Here is a 22,577-nt window from a genome sequence, read left to right on the forward strand (position 1 = left end):
TCCCTCCCCCCATTAAAAAAAATTCACACACAGCCATCTTCCACTCAGAACTGGAAATGGAAACAAGTCACCCTCTACCCTGAGGGACAGATCCAGCAGCTAAATGGCCTCTTCTTTCCACGCCATGATTGTGCCTCTCTAGATAAGGGTCATGGGTTATACAGAATGGAAACAGGCCCTTTGGCCCAACTCGTCCATGCCAACCAAATTACCTAACCAAGTTAGTCCCACTTGCCTGCATTTGGCCCACATCTCGGAATCTTTTCTGTACCTGCCTCGATGTCTTTTAAATGTCATAATTGTACCTCTACCAGCTCGTTCCACACACCCACCACCCCGTGAGAAAAAGTTGCACCATGTCCCCTTTTAAATCTTTCCCCTCCCACTTTAAGCCGATGCCCTCCAGTTTTAGAATCCCCTACCCTGGGGAAAAAGACTGTGGCTTTTCACCTCATCCTCTATAATGTCACCTCTCAGTCTCCTGTGCTCCAGGGAAATTATGGCTAACAGGAGGGGGCATAATTTTAAGGCGATTGGAGGAAGGTACAAGGGGGGATGTCAGGGGTAAGTTTTTTACGCAGAGTGGTGGGTGCGTGGAACGCACTTCTGGCAGAGGTTGTGGGGGCAGATACCTTAGGGGCATTTAAGAGGCTCTTAGGATAGACGCATGAATGATAGAAAAACAGGGGGCTATGCGGGAGGGAAGGGTTGGATAGATCTTCGGGCAGGATAAAATGTCGGCGCAACATTGTGGGCCGAAGGTCCTGTATTGTGCCGTAGTGTTTCTATGTTCTATCCAGCCTCACATTATAATTCAAACCCAGACAATGATTTAATCATTCTGGGTTAACAAAATAAAAACACGGTGTCACGAAGAAGTTCAGGGGTTGGATGAACAGTGCGCCGTTCCTTTGTCTGTACGGCCGTCGGCTTGTTAACATTCCGGTCATTAAATTAAATCGCCTGGGAAACAGGGAAACAAAGACGGTCGTTATCGACGGGGCTGGCAGCTCCAGTGAATCAGCAGTACACTGCTGCTTCAAAACCATGGCCAACCCGGAACAGTGCCTGAAGTGATTGACCTCTCCCACATCAACATTCGTGGTTCTGCACTGCAGTAACAGCCGGTGCCTGTACCGTGACTTCCAAAATCGCTGCCACCCAAACACACCACAATCCTCCCTCGTCGGCAAAAAAAATACTGGCATGCACAAAATAATTACTCTGCGGTGTATGCTCAGATATGCCTCATGATGTCAGGTGTACGTGTACGATACATTAAAGCACAAGAGGAAACGCACACCATTACGTTATCGATCTTTTAAAAACAGATGGTCACAATAATACCGATGCATATTTATAAATAAATATATTTACATATATATGGGGATAGAAACTTACATAAACTATACATAAATGCACACGCTATGTGTAAGTACAAATTTGGACACATTTGCTTTAGGCAGAGATAAATATAGGCATTATCTAGTTATTTAAACTATTTACATATTTATGTCTACAGTATCTATGGATGTAGATACACGGATCAGAGTGTCCTCTACAAAAATTTGAGCTTGTCAGCTGATCCATACCTTTATTTTTAACCACTGCTTTTCTGCCTCTCTCGCTCTTTCTCTCCCTCTTCCGTGGCCCTCTCTCTCTCTCTCTCTCTCTCCCCTCCCACACGCCTATTTGAAACGGAATACTTTGTTTCAGCTGGCACCTGCAGTGGCGTTGCAGAATTTGCTTCCTCCATTCACATCTCACCGGCGGAGGGGAATGGCAACTGTGTATCGCTGCGGGAGCCGATTGACTGAGTGAGTGAATTGAGCGGGGTCTCTGCCGGGTGACTAGGAGATACCGTCCGAAATACATTTTTCATTGAACGTATCTTTCCAGTGAAGCAAACGGAAAGGAGAAGAGGGATGCGATGGCCGAGGGAGAGGCCGGTCAGGAGACGAACCTCGGGGCCTACTCGCCGGTAGATTACATGAGCATCACCAGCTTTCCCCGGCTGCCCGAGGACGATGCGGGCTCCACCGAGAATGTCCTTCGGTACCGCAAAGAGGACGATTCATCCCTTTGTGATCCGGATACAACAGGTTGGTTAAAACAAACCATCTGCTATAAATGCTGAATTCCTTATATCAAATTATACACACAGTTCTATAAATATGGTATCACTACATTTTCCCCAATGTCTTTGAGTTTTTCCAAATGTAAAGGGAGGGGTTATCACATTTTAATTTTGCAGTCAGAACTACAGTACTTGTTTTAACACCGTCGTCACCTGAGCAACGTCATTAAACCTTCCACCACAGGACTGATTCCTGTTTTTTCTAACCTATGTACTCATATTGGCTTAAGCGAGGTAGTAATTATCTGTCGTCACCATACACAGGAAGTTAGTATGCAGTGCTAGCGAACAGATCAGGGGAAATAGAACAACACACAAAATGCTGGAGGAATTCAGCAGGTCGGGTCAGGCAGCATCTATCCGACCCTTCATCTGGACATTTGTGGGTTGCTCCACATTCCAGCATCTGCAGTCTCCTGTGTCTCCAGGGGAAACAGTAAGTTGGGCTTTCTGGCAAAGGATAAGATTTCTTTATTAGTCACATGTACATCGAAACACGCAGTGAAATGCATCTTTTGCATAGTGTTCTGGGGGCAGCCCGCAAGTGTCGCCACACTTTCGGTGCCAACATAGCATGCCCACAACTTCCTAACCCGTACGTCTTTGGAATGTGGGAGGAAACTGGAGCACCCGGAGGAAACCCACGCAGACACATGGAGAACGTACAAACTCCTTACAGACAGTGGCCAGATTTGAACCCTGGTCGCTGGTGCTGTAAAGCGTTATGCTAACCGCTACACTACCGTGCCTGCCCACACACACACTACCGTGCCTTGCAGTAATGTCTTGCAGGTTTAGGTGAACTTAGTGTGCTATGTACACATGTTTGACCTCTTTATTTTGGACAAGATAACATTGGCTTTGTCTTGTTTACTGTTTGTCCTGATCACTTCATTTTAGAAAGCTATGCACACGAACCCCTAAGTTTCTTTGGACCTTCACTATTCCCGGCTTTCTACTGTTTCAGTAATATTCCCATCTGACCTTGCTTTGATCTACAAAGGATGACCTCATACTCAGCAAGTTAAATCAACCTGTCATAGTTTCACCCACTCAATCTGTGAAACAAGGTTTTATTGGGTGAGAAATAAAAACAAAGGAAAAAAAATGCTGGAAAAACTCAGCAGGGTTTAGCATCTGCAGAAAGTGAGACAATCAACGTTTCAGGTCCGACCCTTTATCAGAATTGAGAAGGAGAGAAAACATGTTAGCAGAGAAGGTGGGGGGGTTTGTCAGGTTAAGTTCTGGGGTGGACAGACTGTATTGTGGGGAAAGATCGAGCAGAATGTGCCTGGTGCTCTGGAGTTGGAAAGAGCGAAAGGTGATCCCGTTGAACTATATAAGGTTCTGGGAAAGCTTTATGGAAGCTGGTGGAGTAGGCAAGAACTAGGAGACATTCTCAGAACAGAGGGTGGGACACTAAGATCAAGAGGAATGTCTGCTATGGGAGGAATTTTCTTTCCAGGGAGTTGTGGGTGAAGAATCACTGAGTATGTACAGACCTGAGATGTAGAATTTTTGGACTGTGGATTTTGGGGATCAGGCAGGCATGTGAGCTTGGTGCCAGAGATCAGACCAGCCATGAGCTCATTGATTGTTGGAGCAAGGCCAAGGGCCAATGTTTAGCATCTGCAGAAAGTGAAACAGTGACCCTTCTCCAACTCCTATTTCTCATGTTTTTATGTACTTTGTTAGCAGCAAATAGGTCTTAAATGTTCCATCAAATTGGAGTATAAATGCTCTGAAATAATAGCAGACAATGTTTACAGCACTAAGCAGGTAAATCAAGACTGGAGACACGTTGATAGATCAGGTGTGACGGTGAAACTGTGGAAGTTGGATTTTAAGCAATGAGCGAGAGGTGATCCATTTTACATCAAAAAGTGGACAGGCCCAAGTATTATTCAAATGGTGAAAAGCTGAACGGCAAGGATCTGGGAAAATGCAAGGGTCTTTGTGAATAGATTTCCAAAATATTGTGGTCAGGACAAAATGTCGTTTATAAGGCCAATGTAATATCAGTCGTTATTACTGGTAAATAACAGAGAGGAAAACTTGTTGCAGGGATAAAAATCCTAGTTGGACTACATCTGGAGTTCCATGACAGGTTTTAGGTAAACAGAAGAGATTTGTCTTGGAGGGGAATATTCTCCAGAATATTACCAAGTTCCAAGGGTTAGATTATGAGGATGGTTCATATAAAGTATAATTCATGGTATGTGGATGAATGAGATGCAATTTGGTTGAGTTGTTAAGGGTTTTTCCAAAGGTATGAGGAATCATTTTCCACCAGGACAAGGAGACAAAATCTTCATTGGAAACAGGCTATTCAGGAGCATTACAAGGAAGCCCTTCTTCAAGCAGAAAATGACAGACGCAAGGAAGTCAGATCCACAAAAGGCAATTGATGCAAACTTCAATTACTTCAGTAATTTTAAAACAAAAATAAAATATTGCAGGTGCAAGAAATCGGAGATAAAATAAGGAGCTGGAACTATTCAGCTGGTTATGAGAAACAGAGTTAATGTTTCAGCTCAATAACTGCACCGATGGAAGATCATTGCCTGAGTTAATGATTGTTTCTGTCTCCATTTACTGCCTGACCTGCTGAATAGTTCCAGGATTTTATATTTTAGTTTTAATAATTTAAATCTGCGATTGATAGCTTTTATTCATCAAGGATATGGAAGGAACTGGAATTGAGACAAGTAAGTAAACTTAAAATACAGGTCAGCCACAGTCTCACAGAATGGCAGATTATTCTTGAGTGATATTACCATTGACTCCTGTTACAATGTTCCATGACTTGCGTTGGTCCAGATTACTGGACAAATTTGGATGAAGAAGGTCCTTAAGCACATTTGATTTTACCTCTCCAGAATTGGTAAATTGGTTTATTACTGTTGCATGTACCGAGGTACAGTGAAAAACTTTGTTTTGCATGCCATCCATACAGATCATTGCATTAAAACAGTACATTGAGGTAGTACAAGGGAAAAGCAATAACAGAATGCAGAATAAAGTTTTACAGTTACAGAGAAAGTGCAGTGCAGACAGACAATAGGGTGCAACGGCCTTAATGAGGTAGATTGTGAGGTCAAAAGTTCATCTTATTGTACTAGGAGACTGTTCAATGGTCTTGACTGCAGGATAAGAGCTGTCCTTGAGCCTGGTGGTACGTGCTTTCAGGCTTTTGTATCTTCTGCCCAATGGGAGAGGGGAGAAGAGGGACTCTGGTAGCACACAAAGAAAACAATTGCCCCAACTGGTGCAGGCTAGTGCAGGTATTTTACAGGGATTTTCTCCCACTCTGCATACTTTGCTCTATCAGCATACAGTTCTGTTCATTTCTCCTTCTTGTACTTCCCTAGATGTCCCTTGAATACTGAATTATTATTCTCTTCCAATTTAAGATATCTTTATTAGTCACATGTACATTGAAGCACACAGTGAAATGCATCTCTTTTGCGTAGAGTGTTCTGGAGGCAGCCTGCAAGTGTTGCCACGCTTCTGGTGCCAACATAGCATGCCCACAACTTCCTAGCCCGTATGTCTTTGGAATGTGGGAGGAAACCGGAGCACCTGGAGGAAACCCATGCAGACACGGGGAGAATGTACAGACGGCGGCCGGAATTGAACCCAGGTTGCTGGCGCTGTAATAGCGTTATGCTAACCGCTACGCTACCTGACAGGATAAATCAAGGGATGTCACTAAGTCAATTTAATTTCTGGATTAGTAGCATTATGCTGCTGAAAAATAAATAGACTTTAAGCCAATACACCTTAATCTTGCATCAGTTCATTCTTATTACATTCTTTCTCTTCATTCAACACACTTTGCCAACTATTGCACAACCTAGCACGTAAGGCTCTGAGTAAACCACACGTAGTTAGATCTATCGTTGCAACATTTCAGGTAGGCAGTAGCTCATTTGGCATTCGCTTCTGTACTTATGAAAGTTCAGTGGCTACAGTGATTAGTTTGTCTGTAGTTGAGCATATCAAATCTGTTGTGAATTTTCTATCTTGCAGCTGGTTATCTTGTATTGATAACCTCTAGTTTTACTGAGTCGTCCTCAAGAGGAAACACTCTCCCTGTATTTACTGCATCAAACCTTTTCATAATTTAAAAGTGTTGAGGCATGTTAAAGTCATGCTTCAGCCTTCTCTTTGCAAGAGAACAGAAAACACGGAATCAGCTGGAACTTTTGTGCAATATTCAACACTATTACAAAAAAAGTGGAGGTGCAAAAGAGGTTTACAAGTAGAGCGAGGAGGTTATGATTATCAGAGAAGGTTGAATCATTGGGGATTCCTTCCTCTGGACAAATGAAGGATGAAGGCTGAACTATCAATTGGCCCCTAGTGTAAATTGCCCCTGGTGTGTAGGTGAATGTTTGAATCTTGGGGGAGTTGACGGGAATGTGGGGACTAAAATGGGATCAGAATCAGGTTTATTAACACTGACATATGTCATGAAATTTATTGTTTTGCAGCAGCAGTACTGTGCAAGACATAAAAATTACTCTAACTTACACAAATAAATAGTGCAAAAGAGGAATAACGAGGTAGTGTTCATGGGTTCATGGACCGTTCAGAAATCTGAGGACAGAGGGGAAGAAGCTGTTCCTGAAGCATTGAGTGTGGGTCTTCAGGCTCCTGTAGACTCAGCCAGCTCCATCACGGGCACAACTCTCCCCACCATCGAGGACATCTTCAAGAGGCGGTGCCTCAAGAAGGCAGCATCTATCATTAAGGACCCTCACTACCCGGGACATGCCCTCTTCACATTATTACCATCAGGGAGGAGGTACAGGAGCCTGAAGACCCATATTCAACATTTCAGGAACAGCTCATTCCCCTCCGCCATCAGATTTCTGAACGGTCCATGAACCCATGAACACCACCTCATTATTCCTCTTTTGCACTATTTATTTATTTTTGTAACTTGTAGTAATTTTTATGTCTTTATGTCTTGCACTTTACTGCTGCTGCAAAACAACAAATTTCACGACATAGTGATAATAAACCTGATTCTGGTTCTGATTCCTCTCCGATGGTAGTAACGGGAAGAGGGCATGTCCCGGATGGTGAGAGTCCTTAACGATGTGAAGATTAGTGTAGGATTGGTGTAAATGGGTGGTCAGCATGAACCCAGTGGGCTGACGGGTCTGTTACAATGCTACGATTCTGGTGCAGGGAACTCGGGAACTCAGGTAGAGCATACACAGTGGTATTGCCCAATTTACCTGAATCCATCTCTTATCTTGTTCCACCTAACACCTACCAGCCTCTGTCTCACCCCTCCCTCCCACGTCTTTATACTGGCTATTTTCCCTCTACACTCTCAGCCTCGATGGAGGGTCTCAACCCGAAACATCGATCATCCCTTTGCCTCCATAGATTCAGCAGCTTTTTTTGCTTAAAGACAAATGCGGTGGAAACAAAATTGGGATCAATGGAATTAATATCTGATATTCTTCAGCTTCTTGCTGAGTGTGGAAGGCTGTACTGCATCTCATCAAACACTGAGGTGCTGTTTCTCAAGCTTTCTTTGAGCTTCATTGTAGAAGGCCGAAGACTGAGTGATCAGAGTGGGAGTGGGAAGCAAATATTGTGACGGGCACCCAGAAGCCTTTCGTTGACAGGAGGAAGATATTCCACAAAGTGCACACTTGCTCTCCCCAGGGTAGCAGAGACTGCCCCAAATTAAAATGAAGAAAGTACAAGCAAATTGCTCTTCCACTTGGGACCTTGGACTTGGGAAAGCGTGGAATTAAAAGGGCAGCTGTTGTAACTCATTCAGTTGTGAAGAAAGATGCTGTAAGTGGAATGAGATGGGAATGTCGGTGCTGACTGATGATTGGCTCAGGGTGCTGTGGAAGGGACAGTCCCTGTGGAATGCTAAAAGTGGAGAGCATGGGAAAAATGTTTGGTGGTGCTGGAAAGATGATGATTATTTCAGGGGGTAAGATGCTGAGAATAAGAGGACCCCCCTACCCTGGTTCTGGGGTGGAGGAAGGTGAAGGGATGAGGTCAGAAGTGGAATGGGTCTGGTGGAAGGGAATCTTTGAGCATGAAGGCAGACAAATCAAAGACTGACATGGAGGCTGCCATTGTCAGCATAGACACAATTGACTTAAAGAAACTGGGAGAACAATGGAATGTTCTTTAAATAATGAAATGTATTAAAAGTGAATAAATATGTGGAATCTCCGCCTTGCACTGCACTGTACAGTAATCACAGCTCATCATCTTTCTTGGCCTAATGTAGTGATAGGTTGCATTTAGTTCTTGCCAATCCTTTTCTCGCCTCTCCCATCAGGCAGAAGATGCAAAAGCCTGAAAGCACCGACCACCAGGCTCAAGGACCGCTTCTATCCCGCTGTTCTGAGACTATTGAACGGTTCCCTAGTACGATAAGGTGTACTCTTGACCTCACAATCTACCTTGTTATGACCTCACACCTTACTGTCTACCTGCTCTGCACTTTCTCTGTAGCTGTGACATTTTGCTCTCCATTCTGTATTGTTTTACCTTGTACTGGCTCAATGCATTGTGGAATAAATTGATCTGTACAAATGGTATGCAAGGCAAGTTTTTCACTGTACCTCGATACAAGTGACAGTAATAATCAAATTCCAGTAGCAGGCACTGAAGCTACTATGGTAAGAGATGTGTTGGCTCTGCTCTCCAGTAACCCTTTGGTGCAGGTCTATGCTGCATATCAGGAATCTCTCCACGTGTTCAAGATAAGTACAGATGCAAATCTTATCACACTAAACAAAGGAAAACAGAAACAATATTTTGGACTTGGTACAAATAGACAGTTTGCCAAACAGTAATAGGAGCAGGTGTAGACCATGAATTCAATTGTGCCTGCAACACTATTCAATAACTTGGCTGCAGCTCCTGTTTCCCTCTTAACTCCATCTTCCTTGAAACTCTTTGTATTTAAAAAACCCATTAATCTCAGTCCTGAGTTTATACAATGACTGAGTATCCACAGAAATCTGAAAGAGACAATTCCTAGAATCCACAATTGGCTGAGATGAGAAATTTTTCCCTGAAATTCCTGACTCCTTATTCCTGAAACTCTTTCCTTTAGTTCTAGACTCTCCAGCCCGTGGAAAGAGCCTCCCAGTTTCTGCCTTGTCAAGGCCTCTCGGTATCTGAGGAGGGAAAGAATTATTTCTTTCTTTGAGTATGGTCTTTGTTTCTGATGATAGTACTTAATGAAAAGATTGGAAATCACTATCAAAGTAGCATAGAACAACACAAAAAATTATTAGATGTAATATAAAAATAGAAAATGCTGAGAATACTCAGTAGGCCAGGCAGCATCTGTGGAGAAGAAACATAATTAATGATGCAAGTCAGTATCTGTTCTAATGAAGATTCATTGGCTTGAGACATTAGCTATGTTTCTCTCTCCATAGATGCTTTCTGGCTTGCTGATTGTTTCCACCATTTCTTGTTTATTTTTTTTTAATTTCAGATTTACAGTACCTGGAAAATTCTGCTTTTATAAACAGAAACATAAAAGGTCATAAATTCTGTCAAGATAAAGAAATGCATTGGTTGTGGAAAGCAGTTTGGCAAGGACTTTGTGAAATGAGCTGAGTGATATCTGCATTTGTGCCGTGGGCTGGAACATTTAAGGAATGCTTAGTAGTGTCAGCGTGCATATAAATTCTCCCTTGTTGCTTCAGTTTTATTAAATGTACACAGCACATAACAATCTATTTAATATTTAAAATGACAGTGCAGCTCCAAATTGACTTGTTAATCCTTTTGTGTACCACCAGATTTTGCGACTAGTTGCACTTGAGTCAGGTCACATCAGATTTCTTTGATGTTAATGATTCAATGACTGATTTATGGAATAACTTGGCTGCATTTTGCTTTAAGTGTAGGAGGGAGTTGGTGTTATGTTCACGGTAAATACTCAGCTGTCAATTTGTGATTATCTCAGCAGTTCTATCAGTGAGGCAAATAGTTTCAAGTATTTTTCTGAATAAGTTATGCTAGATATGGATCATTAAATAAAAGGAATTGTGAGGATGTGGAATTATAGAGTCCGGAGTCACCAAGTCCGCACCTATCAAGCACCCATTTACACTAATACTAATCTAATTACTATACACTGTACTGCTGCTGCAAAGCAACAAATTTCATGTCATGGTAGTGTAGTGGTTAGCATAACGCTATTACAGCGCCAGTGTTCCAGGTTCAACTCCGGACACTGTAAGGAGTTTGTATATTCTCCCCATGTCTGCGTGGGTTTCCTCCGGGTGCTCCAGTTTCCTCCCACATTCCAAAGACGTACGGGTTAGGAAGTTGTGGGCAATGCTATGTTGGCGCCGGAAGTGTGGCGACACTTGTGGGCTGCCCCCAGAACACTCTACGCAGAAGATGCATTTCACTGTGTGTTTCGATGTACATGTGACTAATAAAGATATCTTAAATTGGAAGAGGATAATAATTCAGTATTCAAGGGACATCTAGGGAAGTACAAGAAGGAGAAATGAACAGAACTGTATGCTGCTAGAGCAATGTATGCAGAGTGGGAGAAAATCCCTGTAAAATACCTGCACTAGCCACATTCCTATCAACTCTCCCAAATACTACCACTCACCTACACTCTAGGGACAATTTACAGCAGCCAATTAACCTAGCCACATATGTTTGGGATGTGGGAGGAAACTGGAGCACCCTGGGGATACCCAGCACAGTCACAGGGAGAACATGCAAACGCCACACAGACAGAGGTCAGGATTGAACTGGTGTTACTGGAGCTGTGATGCAGCCACTTCACTAGACAACTAAAAGATTGGAAATGGAAACAGAAGGTCACAGCAGTTCATTCAACCTATGTGGAAGGAGCAGATGTGTTCATATTTCAGATGTGGACCCTTCATGAGAACTGGGTGTTGTTACATGGAATGATGCCTGTAATAGCTTGTTAGTGGGGCGGTACATAGGGGTTAGCGAGTGCCATTGAGGGCTCACTGCGGCAACATTCAGAAGCACACTAGACCCAAAGCAGTGTGCACTACTGGGCAGGCCTGGCACGATTCGAGGTACCTTTCTTGTGCACTTTGCCTTTTGAGCTTGTAGGTCAGGGTTGTCACCACATGGGGCTCAAGGGAGAACCAGGTTGGCATTTTCATTAAAAAGACCTACTTGACATATGTTCCCAATGCCGGACTCCACTTGGGAAGACCCCCTCTAAATGGTACTCAAGCAGGCCATATGGACATGTGTGGCCAGCACTGTACTTGGCCCATTCTTGCCTCATAAGTGCTGTGCAAGCATTAATTGCTTGTCTCTGCACTTGTCCTGGTTCCTCTTGTTAAGTACTTAAGATACAAGGAGGGCTGGAAAATGACAGCTCGTCAAGGAACCCAACATAAGCACACAATTTTCTGTTATAAGTGACTTTTCATTAAAATTGAATCACATATTGCACAATAACGAGGCAAGTTCTGGAAAAAGCTTTAAAAATAATTATCCCTACATTAAATAAACAATGAACCGTCTTTGTAGAACATTTTTAAACAAAATGTCTCCGCTTCTCTTTTGCATTTCCTCCTACTAAATTCAGAGTACTGGTCCAAAATAAAGCCTTTTAGAGGAAAGAGGATAAAAGGAACGGAAGGATAAATATCGGGCTCAATATCAAATTCTATAGCTTCTGCTAGCTCACTTTCTCTCTGTATATCAGCACGGGCTATTTTTTCTATATTTCTGCTGTATTTCTTGTAACAGTGAATAGACATTTAAAAATATTTCATTGGCTGCAAAGTCCAGATGTGATAAGATGCTCTGTATGACTGTGTGTTTGTTCTTTAACGTGTGGCAGTGGAAGGAATAATGAGAGAAATTAAAGGCATTTACAGAGGGAATGTGAATAATTGTGGTGTTTGGAGCCAATGCAGAAAGAAGGAAACTTTAGATATAGGCTCCAGCAGCCCAGGGGCCTGACAGAAGAAAACAGCAAGCTCATGTCCAGAGTGCAGATCTGCTTAATAATGAGTTCAAGACATTAATCTCATTAAAATACATTAAGGCATGTGAATGCAAAGAATTCAGCGAAAGAATCGTACGAGATATAAATAAACACATTAATTTTGTTAGTTACTGTGTCACTGGAATGCTGACTGCTGAAAATACACATAATATTTTTTCTTCTTGGAGTCATAGAGTACTGTAGCATGGAAACAGGCCCTTTGGCCCAACTCGTCCATGGTGCTAGTGCCAAGCTAGTCCCGTTTGCCTGCATTTGGCCCATATCCCTCTAAGCCTCTCCTATCCAAATGTCTTTTAAATGTTATTGTACCTCCTTCAACCACTTCCTCTGGCAGCTCATTCCATATACGCACCAGCCCCCTGTGTGAAGAAATTGCCCCTCAGGTCCCTTTTAAATCTTTCACGTCTCACCTTAAATCTATGCCCTCTAGTTTTTAGTATTCCTTCCCTGGGAAAAAAGATGATGTGCGTTCACCCTATCTATACCCTTTATGATTTTATACAGTCATTTCTTGACTGAGGGAAGTGAAATTCGCCTCCCTCCCCCTCCCAAAAAACAGAATAGAGAAATTAACAAAACGATCATTCCCAGCAGCAAAGGTGTTGCATCTGATGATGTGATAGTGAAGTGAAAGGCAGACCCCATAGAGTTTGGGCCAACGTTTGTGGTAACAATATGATTGCTTCAACACTAGCTACAGTTAAAGAGTAAACTGGACAGCACCTTCTTGTGTCCACATGTGTGCAGTTAACTCTGAAAAACAGGACACTTATAGAGTTTTTGTGCTCTTGCGAGTTTTCTCTAACAGGGTATTGAAATGTACGAAGGGTACGAAGGTGTGGATATTTAGAACTGTGTGTGAGGAGGAATTTCCTCGCTCAGAGGGGGTTGAGTCTGTCGAATTCTCTATCCTGAAGGATTTTGGAGGCTCAGTCACATAGTGGATTCAAAAGAGAGATCGAGAGATTTCTGAATATAAAAAAGGGATTCGAGGGATATGAGGGCAGTGCAAGGGAAGTGGCCCTGAGGTGGATGATCAGACATAATCTCCATGAATGGCAGGGCAGTTTCAAAGGGCCAGGTGCCTATTCCTACTTCTAATTTTCATGTACTTATGCTCTTGTCGACTCAATACCCACAAAACATGCTGGAAAATTTTCCTATTCAAACGTCAATGAAATTTTAGTCATGTTGCAAGCTTTCTCGCTCTCTCTCTCTCTCTCCCTCCTTCCCTCGCCTCTCTCTCTCTCTCGCCTCTCTCTCCCTTCCCCCCTCCCTTCCCCCTCCCCTCCCCCCCTCTCTCTCCCTCTCTCTCTCTCTCCATGTCTTGTCTCCCTTCTTCTATTCTCTGAGATTTTCTGTTTCTCTGTGTGTCTCTCTCCCCCTCTCTCCATCTGTCTTCCCCTTTCTCTGTGCAGTTTCATGTAATACTTTCCATAATCAAAGTGCATTTGATATTTTTACCATATATGATGGACCTGGAAGAATAAACTGTACTTTAATAACCGTTGATTTACTTCCCAGTTTCATGTAGCTCATGTTCTCTGAGATCAGTGCAGCTTCCTTTTTCAACATCTATTTCTCTAACCTGGTAACCCCTCCCCTTTCCCCCCTTCTTTGTTTTCCCTTATTCCTGTAACCACCTCACCCCTTCTTTCCCCTCCCCTGCCCTCATAACCTGCCTGTCCATTGCCCAACTCCTTCCTTTTATTCCATACTGCCCTCTGCTACCAGATTCCTTCCTCTTCATTTTCAGCCCTTAGTCTCTTCTACCTATCACCTCTCAGCTTCTTGCATCTCCCCCCTCCCCTACCCACCTTCCTTCCCCCATTCTCCCAGACTCACCCATCCCCTGCCAGCCTGTGCTCCTCCCCCTCCCCCCACCTTCTTATTCAGGCTTCTGCCCTCTTCCTTTCCAGTCCTGATGAAGGGTCTCGACCTGAAACGTTGACTGTTTATTTCCCTCCACGGATGCTGCCTGACCCGCTGAGTTCCTCCAGCATTTTGTGTGTGTTGCTCCAGATTCCAGCACCTGCAGAATCTCTTGTATCTACCTTTTCTAACTTCCTAATTTGTTTCATTCCACAATCATTAATCATCCAACTAACTTGATTTTCCTTTTCACTGCGTGTCAGTGAAAGATTAGAATAAACATTTCGTATGTTCACATTTTTGCAGGTGGTTATCTTTGAGGCAAAATATTTTAATTCCACCTTCTATTGTTACCTTCCACAATGAAAGGTGGAGGAATTTATCTTTAGTCTTGAGGCTAAATGGGTGTGGAAGTATTGGCAACCAAATGATAGGAGGACAGTACAACCAGTGGCATGGAGCCATTTGGTACATGCTTCCTAAGAGAGAAAGGAACTGGCTTTTCTGTGGCTCCTTCACGATGTTTCAAAGCCTTTTAGAGCCAATGAATTACTTCTGAGCTGCAGTCTCCCCATTGGAATTGACATCCAATACATCCAGTGGAGGGGTGACTCTTTAATCTTTGTTGTCTCTGCACAAAGACAGGAGTCTCCAAGACATCCATCACAGATCTTCATCATGCTGCGTTAGAGGGATTCTGAGGGGCAAGGTTTTCTACACGGTGCGTATGTGGAATGAGCTACCGGAGGAAGTGGTAGAGGCGGGTACAATTACAATGTTTAGAAGACATTGGGACAGGTACATGGATAGGAAAGGTCAAACACAGGCAAATAGAACTAGCTGAATTGGGCACCTTGGTCAGCATGGATGACTTGGGCTGAAGGGCCTGTTTCCATGCTGTATGACTCTGACTTTATGCTGACTGTGCTATCCTGAAGTATATGGAGAATATTTCAGTTGACGCTGGATCTAGCCATGGTATCTTATCACATCATCAGCTGCAACCACTTTACTGCCAGGAATAATCTTCTTATGAAATTCTCTGCCCCGTATTATTTTAGTTTGGGAAAGGCGGTGGGGAAGAAGTTGAATTTCACTTCCCTCAGACAAGAAAAGTATTCAGTTCTGTTTTCTGCAGCAATAACATCACGAAGACTAAACTGGTTGTTTAGCTTGCTTCAGGTCTTGCACATGGCTCAACACAAATGAGGATCAAACATCTCACCTGATATTCTACTTCATATTTTCTTACGACATGGAAGGAGGCCATTCACCCATTGAGTCATGCCAACCCTCAGAGCAGTTCCGTTCACTCATTTATTTTCCTGTAACCCATTCTTTGAAGATGGTTAAATGCTTTTGATATCTTGGCAGTCACTTCACTCAATGTACTAATATTGATTAAGATAAGATCTTTATTAGTCACATGTACATCAAAACACACAGTGAAATCTTTTGCGTAGAGTGTTCTATGGGCAGCCTGCAAGTGTCGCCACACTTCTGGCGCCAACATAGCATGCTTACAACTTCCTAACCCGAATGTCCTTGGAATGTGGGAGGAAACCAGAGCACCCGGATGAAACCCACAAACTCCTTACAGGCAGTGGCCGGGATTGAACCCAGGTCGCTGGCGCTGTAGTAGCGTTATGCTAACCCATTCTTTCATTGGACTTCGGAGATGGTTGAACACTTGGTATCTTGGCAGCCACCTCCCTCAGTGCACTAATATCAATTGTCAGATCCTGCACAGGATCCGATTCGCGAGTACCTCCTTTGGGAAACTGATGTGGTTTTTATTGAACTTGACCAATGAAAGGGCATCAAAATTCAGGTCTATAATGAAGTCCTCATCCTTATGCTATTCAAAATGCAACACACCATGGGTGACTGACCAACAATAATGTAGAGGTCTCAGAACGTACAACCATTGATGCCCATGGAAGGTCACTCAGTGAATCTTCCTAATTGTCATGTTCATTGAAGTAATGAACCTGATGCACCAATCATGGGAATGTGGGGAGAAGATAAAATGGGATTAATGTAGGATTAGTGTGAATTGGATGGTTGATGATTGGCGTAAACTTGGTGGGCCAAAAGGCCTGTCATATTTATCTGTGACACTGGCCGTTTTGTGCGGTTGTCAGATCTTGTCACTCCACACATGTCCTCTGCCCCCAGCTCCCCCCTGTCCCTCCCCCTCCCAGTCAGGGATTCTGTGGTGGTTGGAAGAAATGCAACAACTCATACCGAAAGCAAAGCTGAGGTAAACAAGTATAGTCCCCATGAGCTGGTCATCGGTCAGGTGCAATGGCCTCGCATCAGGCAGTGGCCCACCTCCAGGAGGTGTACTGTGCTCTCAAAGTCGAAAGGAGGGAGAAAAAGAAGGGAAGGGGGAAGAAGCCCATGCCAGCAGCCAGCTGAATCGCGACGAATTTTATAACCTTATGTATAAAACTCAGAGGCACAGATAGGAGAGAGAGTCAGAGTCTTTCTCCCGTGGTAGGGCTATCAAAAATAAGAGGGCATTGGTTTAAGGTGTGAGGTAGGAGTTTTAAAGGGGATTTCTCTGATTCCAGTTCCATTATTTTTTAAGGCCAACAGGGAATCTGTGGTCCCAAGAACGTGCAGAATTTGCAGCCTGGAAAAGCTCTTCTCACTTCCAATCCTCTGATCTTGTGTTTCTCCGTCTCTTCATTCTAGTTTCACTTCCCTTGAATCTGTGTCTCCTGTCTGTGTCTGTCTGTATCCCACTGGGCCAGCATCTGTGCCAGCATATGACCTTCTGCCCTGTGCTTATCTATCCCTGTCTGGACTGTGCTCAACTGTCTCTGGAATATTCTTCTCCCGGGGGCTGCACCCATGTCCCTCTCCCTGGGGCTGTATCCATGTCCCTCTCCCGGGCTGCACCTTCAGCCTTCCCTCTGGACAATAACATCAAGAAGACGAAATTGCTGATTAGCCTGCTTCAGGTCTTGCGCATGGCCCAACACAAATGAAGGTCAAACTTCTCACCTGACGTTCTACTTCATATTTCCTTGTGACATGGAAGGAGGCCATTCAGCCCACCAAGTCATGCCAAATCTCAGAGCAGTCCCAATTACCATTTACTTTCCTGTAACCCATTCTTTCATTGGATTCTGGAGATGGTTGAACACTTGGTATCTTGGCAGCCACCTCCCTCAGTGCGCTGATATCGATTGTCAGATGCTGCACAGGATCCGATGCACTTGGACCTCCTTTGGGAAACTGCTCGGATGTGTTTTACTGATCTTGACTTTTGAAAAGGATATGAAAATTCAGGTCTATAATGAAGTCCTCATCCCTATACGATTCAAAATGCAACACACCATAGGTGACTGAACGACAGTTCAGACGTCTCAAAAGGTACAAGTAATGATGCCCATAGTATATCCTTCACATCAAGTGAAACTTCCTAATTGTCATGTTGTACCTATCTAATTGGCTGGGTTGTACCTGCAGCCCTTTCTCTGGGCTTCACCTTTATCCATCTCGCTGTACTGTGTCCATCTGTCTTCTTATCCTCTTGTACCCTCCATGACTTCATCTATTCCAAAACATAATTCAGCTGTCTTGAGTGAGCAAAAAGTTGAGAATATGCAGCCTAATGATTCTGAAGTCTTACGATTCCTCTCACATAGCAGTCAGTCCCACACACTGGCACTTAGGATGTCTCAGGATACAAGACATTTAAGATAAGATGAGATAAGACACCTTTATTAGTCACATGTACATCGAACCACACAGTGAAATGCATCTTTTGTGTAGAGTGTTCTTGGAGCAGCCTGCAGGTGTCGCCACGCTTCCAGCGCCAACATAGCATGCCCACAACTTCCTAACCTGTACGTTTTTGGAACGTGGGAGGAAACCAGAGCACCCAGAAGAAACCCATTCAGACAGGGGGAGAATATGCAAACTCCTTACAGACAGCAGCTGTCTCTGCACTGTGAATTGAACCCAGGTTGCTGGCACTGTAATAGCGTTACGCTAACCACTACATATAGGACTAAGAGGGGAAATGTCTTCACCCAGAGGGTGGTGAACCTGTGAAATTCTCTACCACATAGCGATGTGGAGGCTAGGTTGCTGAATATATTTAAGGAGATAGATAGATTTCTTGACACGAAAGGCATCAAGATGTGTGGGAAGGGAGCAGGAATGTGTTATTGGGATAGAGGGTTAGTTTGATCAGGTTGGATGGTGGAACAGGGTCAAAGGGCCGAATGGCCCACCCTGCCATTTTTCTATGTTTCTATCTTGTACTGCTGTAGAAATTCAAAATTCGTCAATTAAAGCAAATCAACTCTGTCCTCTCACTCTTTTCTCCTGTAGATCCTGACCTGTTCCTGAAAACAGCTCGCCTGCAGCGCCTGCCCTCCTCCTCCTCTGAGATGGGCAGTCAGGAGATGTCGCCGCTGCGCGTGACCAACAAGGATCCATTTTCTGGTGACTGCGCCTGTCGCCAGGATGGCTTGACTGTTATCATCACTGCCTGCTTAACGTTTGCAACCGGAGTCACCATAGCCTTGGTTTTGCAGATATACTTTGGAGACCCACAGGTGTCTGTCTATTCAACCTTAAATACAAGACAAAATGCACATCCTTGCTATTGATCAATCACTTTTCCATATTTCAGGACATGCCAATTAGCCAATCATGTACATTGGAAGCGTAGGTACTGATGTAATTATAGTAGACAATTTGCACACAGCAAGGTCCCACAAACAGCAATGTGCCTTGATTAAATTAGCTAATTTTGAGGGTTAAGTATCAGCCAGGATACCAACCAGGACAAACTACCGTGGTCTCCATCAAAGTATTGCTTTCAATTCCTTCACATTAATTCAAGAGGACAGACAGGGCTTCTTCCAAAAGTCACTCAACTCCAAACCTGAACATGAACCCAAGATCCTGAGCCCAAGCAGAAAGTCCATGTCAAACTTAGCCAGAACTGACGTTGAGGAAGCCCCTAGCCCAGTAATGTGAACCTCCCTGGTCTCAACCTTTCCCTTTGACCTGATGTCTTTATTGCTCACGGATCCCTTATCGAGTGTATTTGACTCAATATCAACCTAGATTCAAAAAGTACAGGATATTGTTAAAAAATGTATTTGTCTACAGGATGTGGGTGTCACTAGCAAGGCCAGCATTTATTACAGAGTGGTCTGTGGGACCATGCCATTTCAGGGGAACTGCCTGGAGTCACATATAGGCCAGACTGCTTAACAATGGCAAATTTTAATCCCCGAAGAACTTTAGGAACCAGTTGGGTTTTCCAACAACAATCTAGTGACTTCATGGTCACTGTTATTGATACTGAGGTGTTATTCCATATGGATTTAATTTATAACGTCATAGAGAGATACAGCACAGAAACAGGCCTTCTGGCCCACTGAGTCTGTGCTGACCATCAACCAGCCATTTACACTAATCCTACAGTAATCCCATTCTCCCTACGTTCTATGAACTCCCCCTAGATCATACTGGCTAATTAACCTACCAACCTGCGTGTCTTTGGTACGTGGGAGGAAACTGGAGCACCCAGAGGAAGCCCACACAGTCACAGGGAGAACATTACAAACTCCACACAGAAGGCACCCAGGGTCAGGATTGAACCCAGGTCTCTGGCTGTGCTAGTAGAGCCACTGACTCTCAGTGCCACAGAATTAAATTCCCCAGCTGCCATGGTGGGATTCAAGCTGTCTCCAGATGCCCAGGTCTCTGGATACTCATCTGGTAACTTAACCACAATTGCATTATACCCTCTTCATTTGATTGCAGTGGATGAAGGAGCAATAGAAAGGGTGCACAGTATTGAGTTTAAAAGGATGGTCTTAGTTCCCTTAAAAGGGTGGTCAAACTAAGGGGTAGTAGATTCAAGAAAGATGAAAAGATAAAATCTTTTCACCCAAAGAGTCTAATGTATGAGTGGGTCAAGGCAGAAACACCCTCCACATTTAAAAAGTACCTGGGTGACCCAATGGAATGTCAAGCCCAGAGCTAGAAAGTGGGTCAACAAGTGATGTGATGGGCTCAATGGCCTTCTGTGCCATAAATCTCTAATGTTCTGGGGAATTCATCTGCTGCCATATATTGTAGTAATAAGGGGGAAGCCCTGTAATACCTGGATAAGAGGGGAGCTATACCCAAAAACAAGATTTGGCATTATTACTGCATACTAGTTAGGGTGCATTTAGGACATTTTACACAATAATCTTTATTGGCAATCTACCAGAGATGAAAACATTGCAGAAACCCCAAGAAACAGCCATAAACAAAGGAAGTTTTATATCTATGACTCTACATTCCCCTCTTGTTCTGTGCAGATCTTTCACCAAGGAGCTGTGGTTACAGATGTGGCCCATTGCTCCGCAGTTGGTACTGAAATACTGAATCGTGATGGCTCTTCAGTGGATGCAGCTGTTGTGTCCGCATTATGCTTAGGAATAATCCATCCCCACAGCTCTGGAATTGGAGGGTAGGTGCTGTAGGTGTTAAGCGTCACTAACAGAAATACTCTTGCTCATTCACAATATTGCTGTTCTACGGAGAGGTTTATGTATCTTTGAAAAGAACTTTACAAAGTTGTGTTGTAAAAGTTTAATGTGAAGTTCCTCACCCATTTCTGCTCAGCATAAAGTAACTTGCAGTTTTAATGTAAATGGCAGGAAGTTGCCATTGTCTTTCAGTGGTGGCACAGAGAGTCTACATAGGTGTTTGGCAGTGGAGAGGGTCAGCAAGTTTAAATTCCTGGGCATTAACATACCAGACGACCTGTCCTGGGCCCAGCACATAGACACAATCACAAGGAAGGCGTGCCAGCGTCTTTAGTTTCTTAGAAGGTTAAGGAGGTTCGGCTTGTCACCGAACACTCCAACAAACATCTACAGATGTTCTGTTGAAAGGATCCTGACTGGTTGCATCATGGTCTGGTACAGCAATTTGAAAGCGCAGCAACATAAGAAGCTGCAGAGGGTAGTGGACTCAACCCAATACGTCACTGGCGCTGCCTCAAGAAGGCAACATCCATCATCAAAGATCCCCACCATCCGGGCCATGCCATCTTCTCGCAGCTACCATCGGGCAAGAGGTACAGAAGCCTGAAGTCCCACACCACCAGGTTCAAGAACAGCTACTTCCCTTCAACCTTTCGGTTCTTAAACCAACCGGCACAACCCTAATCACCACCTCAGTATAGCCACACGATGACTGCTTTGCACTACAATAGACTTTGTTTTTTTTTTGTTCTAATTGTGTTCTTTCCTGTAAAGATTGTGTATAATCTATGTTTAATTTATGTTTTTCTTGTGAATGTTGTGTATCTGATGCTATGTGGCTGTGAGTAAGTTTTCATTGCACCTGTGCATACGTGGATGTGTGCATATGACAATAAACTCGACGTTGACTTTTGACTTTGAGAGATGGAAGTGGACGTGCTTTGTGGATGTCCTTTTGGTGTTGATTTAAGGAACGATGTCATGCCAGAACAGAGTACACACTGCTCCTTGATGTGCTAATATCCAATGCTGACTAGTGAAAAAATATCTGAAAGTCTTCCATTATGTGCCATCCATGTCTGTCACCTTGACAGCACAGAAATTCAAAATATATTCAAAGGTTCACCTCTTTGCCTATAACAAACATGCAGTAAAGATGTCTTCTGATTGTTGATATCCTTTCTTCCAGGGGTGGAGTTATGTTAGTTCACGATATCAGGAAGAATGAAAGCTTCATTATTGACTTTAGAGAGACAGCTCCAGCGGAGATTGAGGAGCAGATGTTCACACATGGCTGGGAGGACAAGGTTAGTGGTGCTCTCTGCATCTCGCTCGCCTCCCAAAGGCAAAATACTGCGGATGCTGGAGTTCTGAAATAAAATAGAAAATTCTGGAAATACAAAAGCAGGCCAGGCTTTTGGAGAAAAATATGAAGTTAGCATTTCGGGTCAATGAAGTTTCATCAAAACTTTGTTAAGACTTCACTGGTTGTCAGATATTTGGTGAAATACATAGCTCAAGATAAATTTTGACTTCCAGTTTGGAGCTTTGAGATTGAATTTCAATCCTGTTTGCCATTCACAGCCCCGGTCTCTTCCTTAATCTGGGCAAAATTACCAATCAATGGTTCATGCCACCATGGTAACAATGGCCACATTATCTCCTTTGGCTTGCAAAGCTAAGTTTTTCACTATATCTTGGTACATGTGACAACAATAAGTCAATTCCAATAAACCAATTGCTCCATTGTAACTCTTGTTTTCCTGTTTGTACAGCCTGGTCTCTTGGTAGCCGTCCCAGGTATGATACGAGGATTTCACCAGGCCCACCAACTCTACGGCAGGTAAATGTTACTCAAGTGCTGTCTGTGTGGAGTTTGCATGTTCTCCCTGCAACCTCGTGCGTTTTCTCCCAGGTGCTCCGGTTCCCTCCCACATCTCAAAAACGTGTGGGTTGCTAGGTTAATTAGCCACTGTAAATTGTGTGTAGGTGAGTGATAGGGGAGAATTTGATGGGAATG

At 43.6% G+C, this 22,577-nt stretch overlaps 1 protein-coding gene across 2 annotated transcripts in view; it reads left to right on the plus strand.

Moving 5' to 3' along the window:
• The first annotated feature begins 1,314 nt into the window (after nucleotides 1–1,314).
• LOC127578924 (glutathione hydrolase 7) overlaps nucleotides 1,315–22,577 on the plus strand; it is a 46,163-nt gene continuing 24,900 nt past the window's right edge. The window contains exons 1-7 of one of the 2 annotated variants that reach the window (XM_052031503.1): nucleotides 1,315–1,431; nucleotides 1,717–1,817; nucleotides 1,900–2,102; nucleotides 18,393–18,619; nucleotides 20,387–20,538; nucleotides 21,747–21,864; nucleotides 22,333–22,400. In XM_052031503.1, coding sequence (XP_051887463.1) covers nucleotides 1,417–1,431; nucleotides 1,717–1,817; nucleotides 1,900–2,102; nucleotides 18,393–18,619; nucleotides 20,387–20,538; nucleotides 21,747–21,864; nucleotides 22,333–22,400 — 884 coding nt within the window. In that variant the 5' untranslated portion in view covers nucleotides 1,315–1,416. Of the gene's footprint in view, nucleotides 1,432–1,716; nucleotides 1,818–1,899; nucleotides 2,103–2,367; nucleotides 2,574–18,392; nucleotides 18,620–20,386; nucleotides 20,539–21,746; nucleotides 21,865–22,332; nucleotides 22,401–22,577 lie in introns of those variants that run through there. The other variant, XM_052031504.1, reaches the window with a different exon arrangement.

The sequence above is a fragment of the Pristis pectinata genome, chromosome 16 (genome assembly GCF_009764475.1).
Source record: "Pristis pectinata isolate sPriPec2 chromosome 16, sPriPec2.1.pri, whole genome shotgun sequence".
NCBI classification, from domain to species: Eukaryota; Metazoa; Chordata; class Chondrichthyes; order Rhinopristiformes; family Pristidae; genus Pristis; species Pristis pectinata.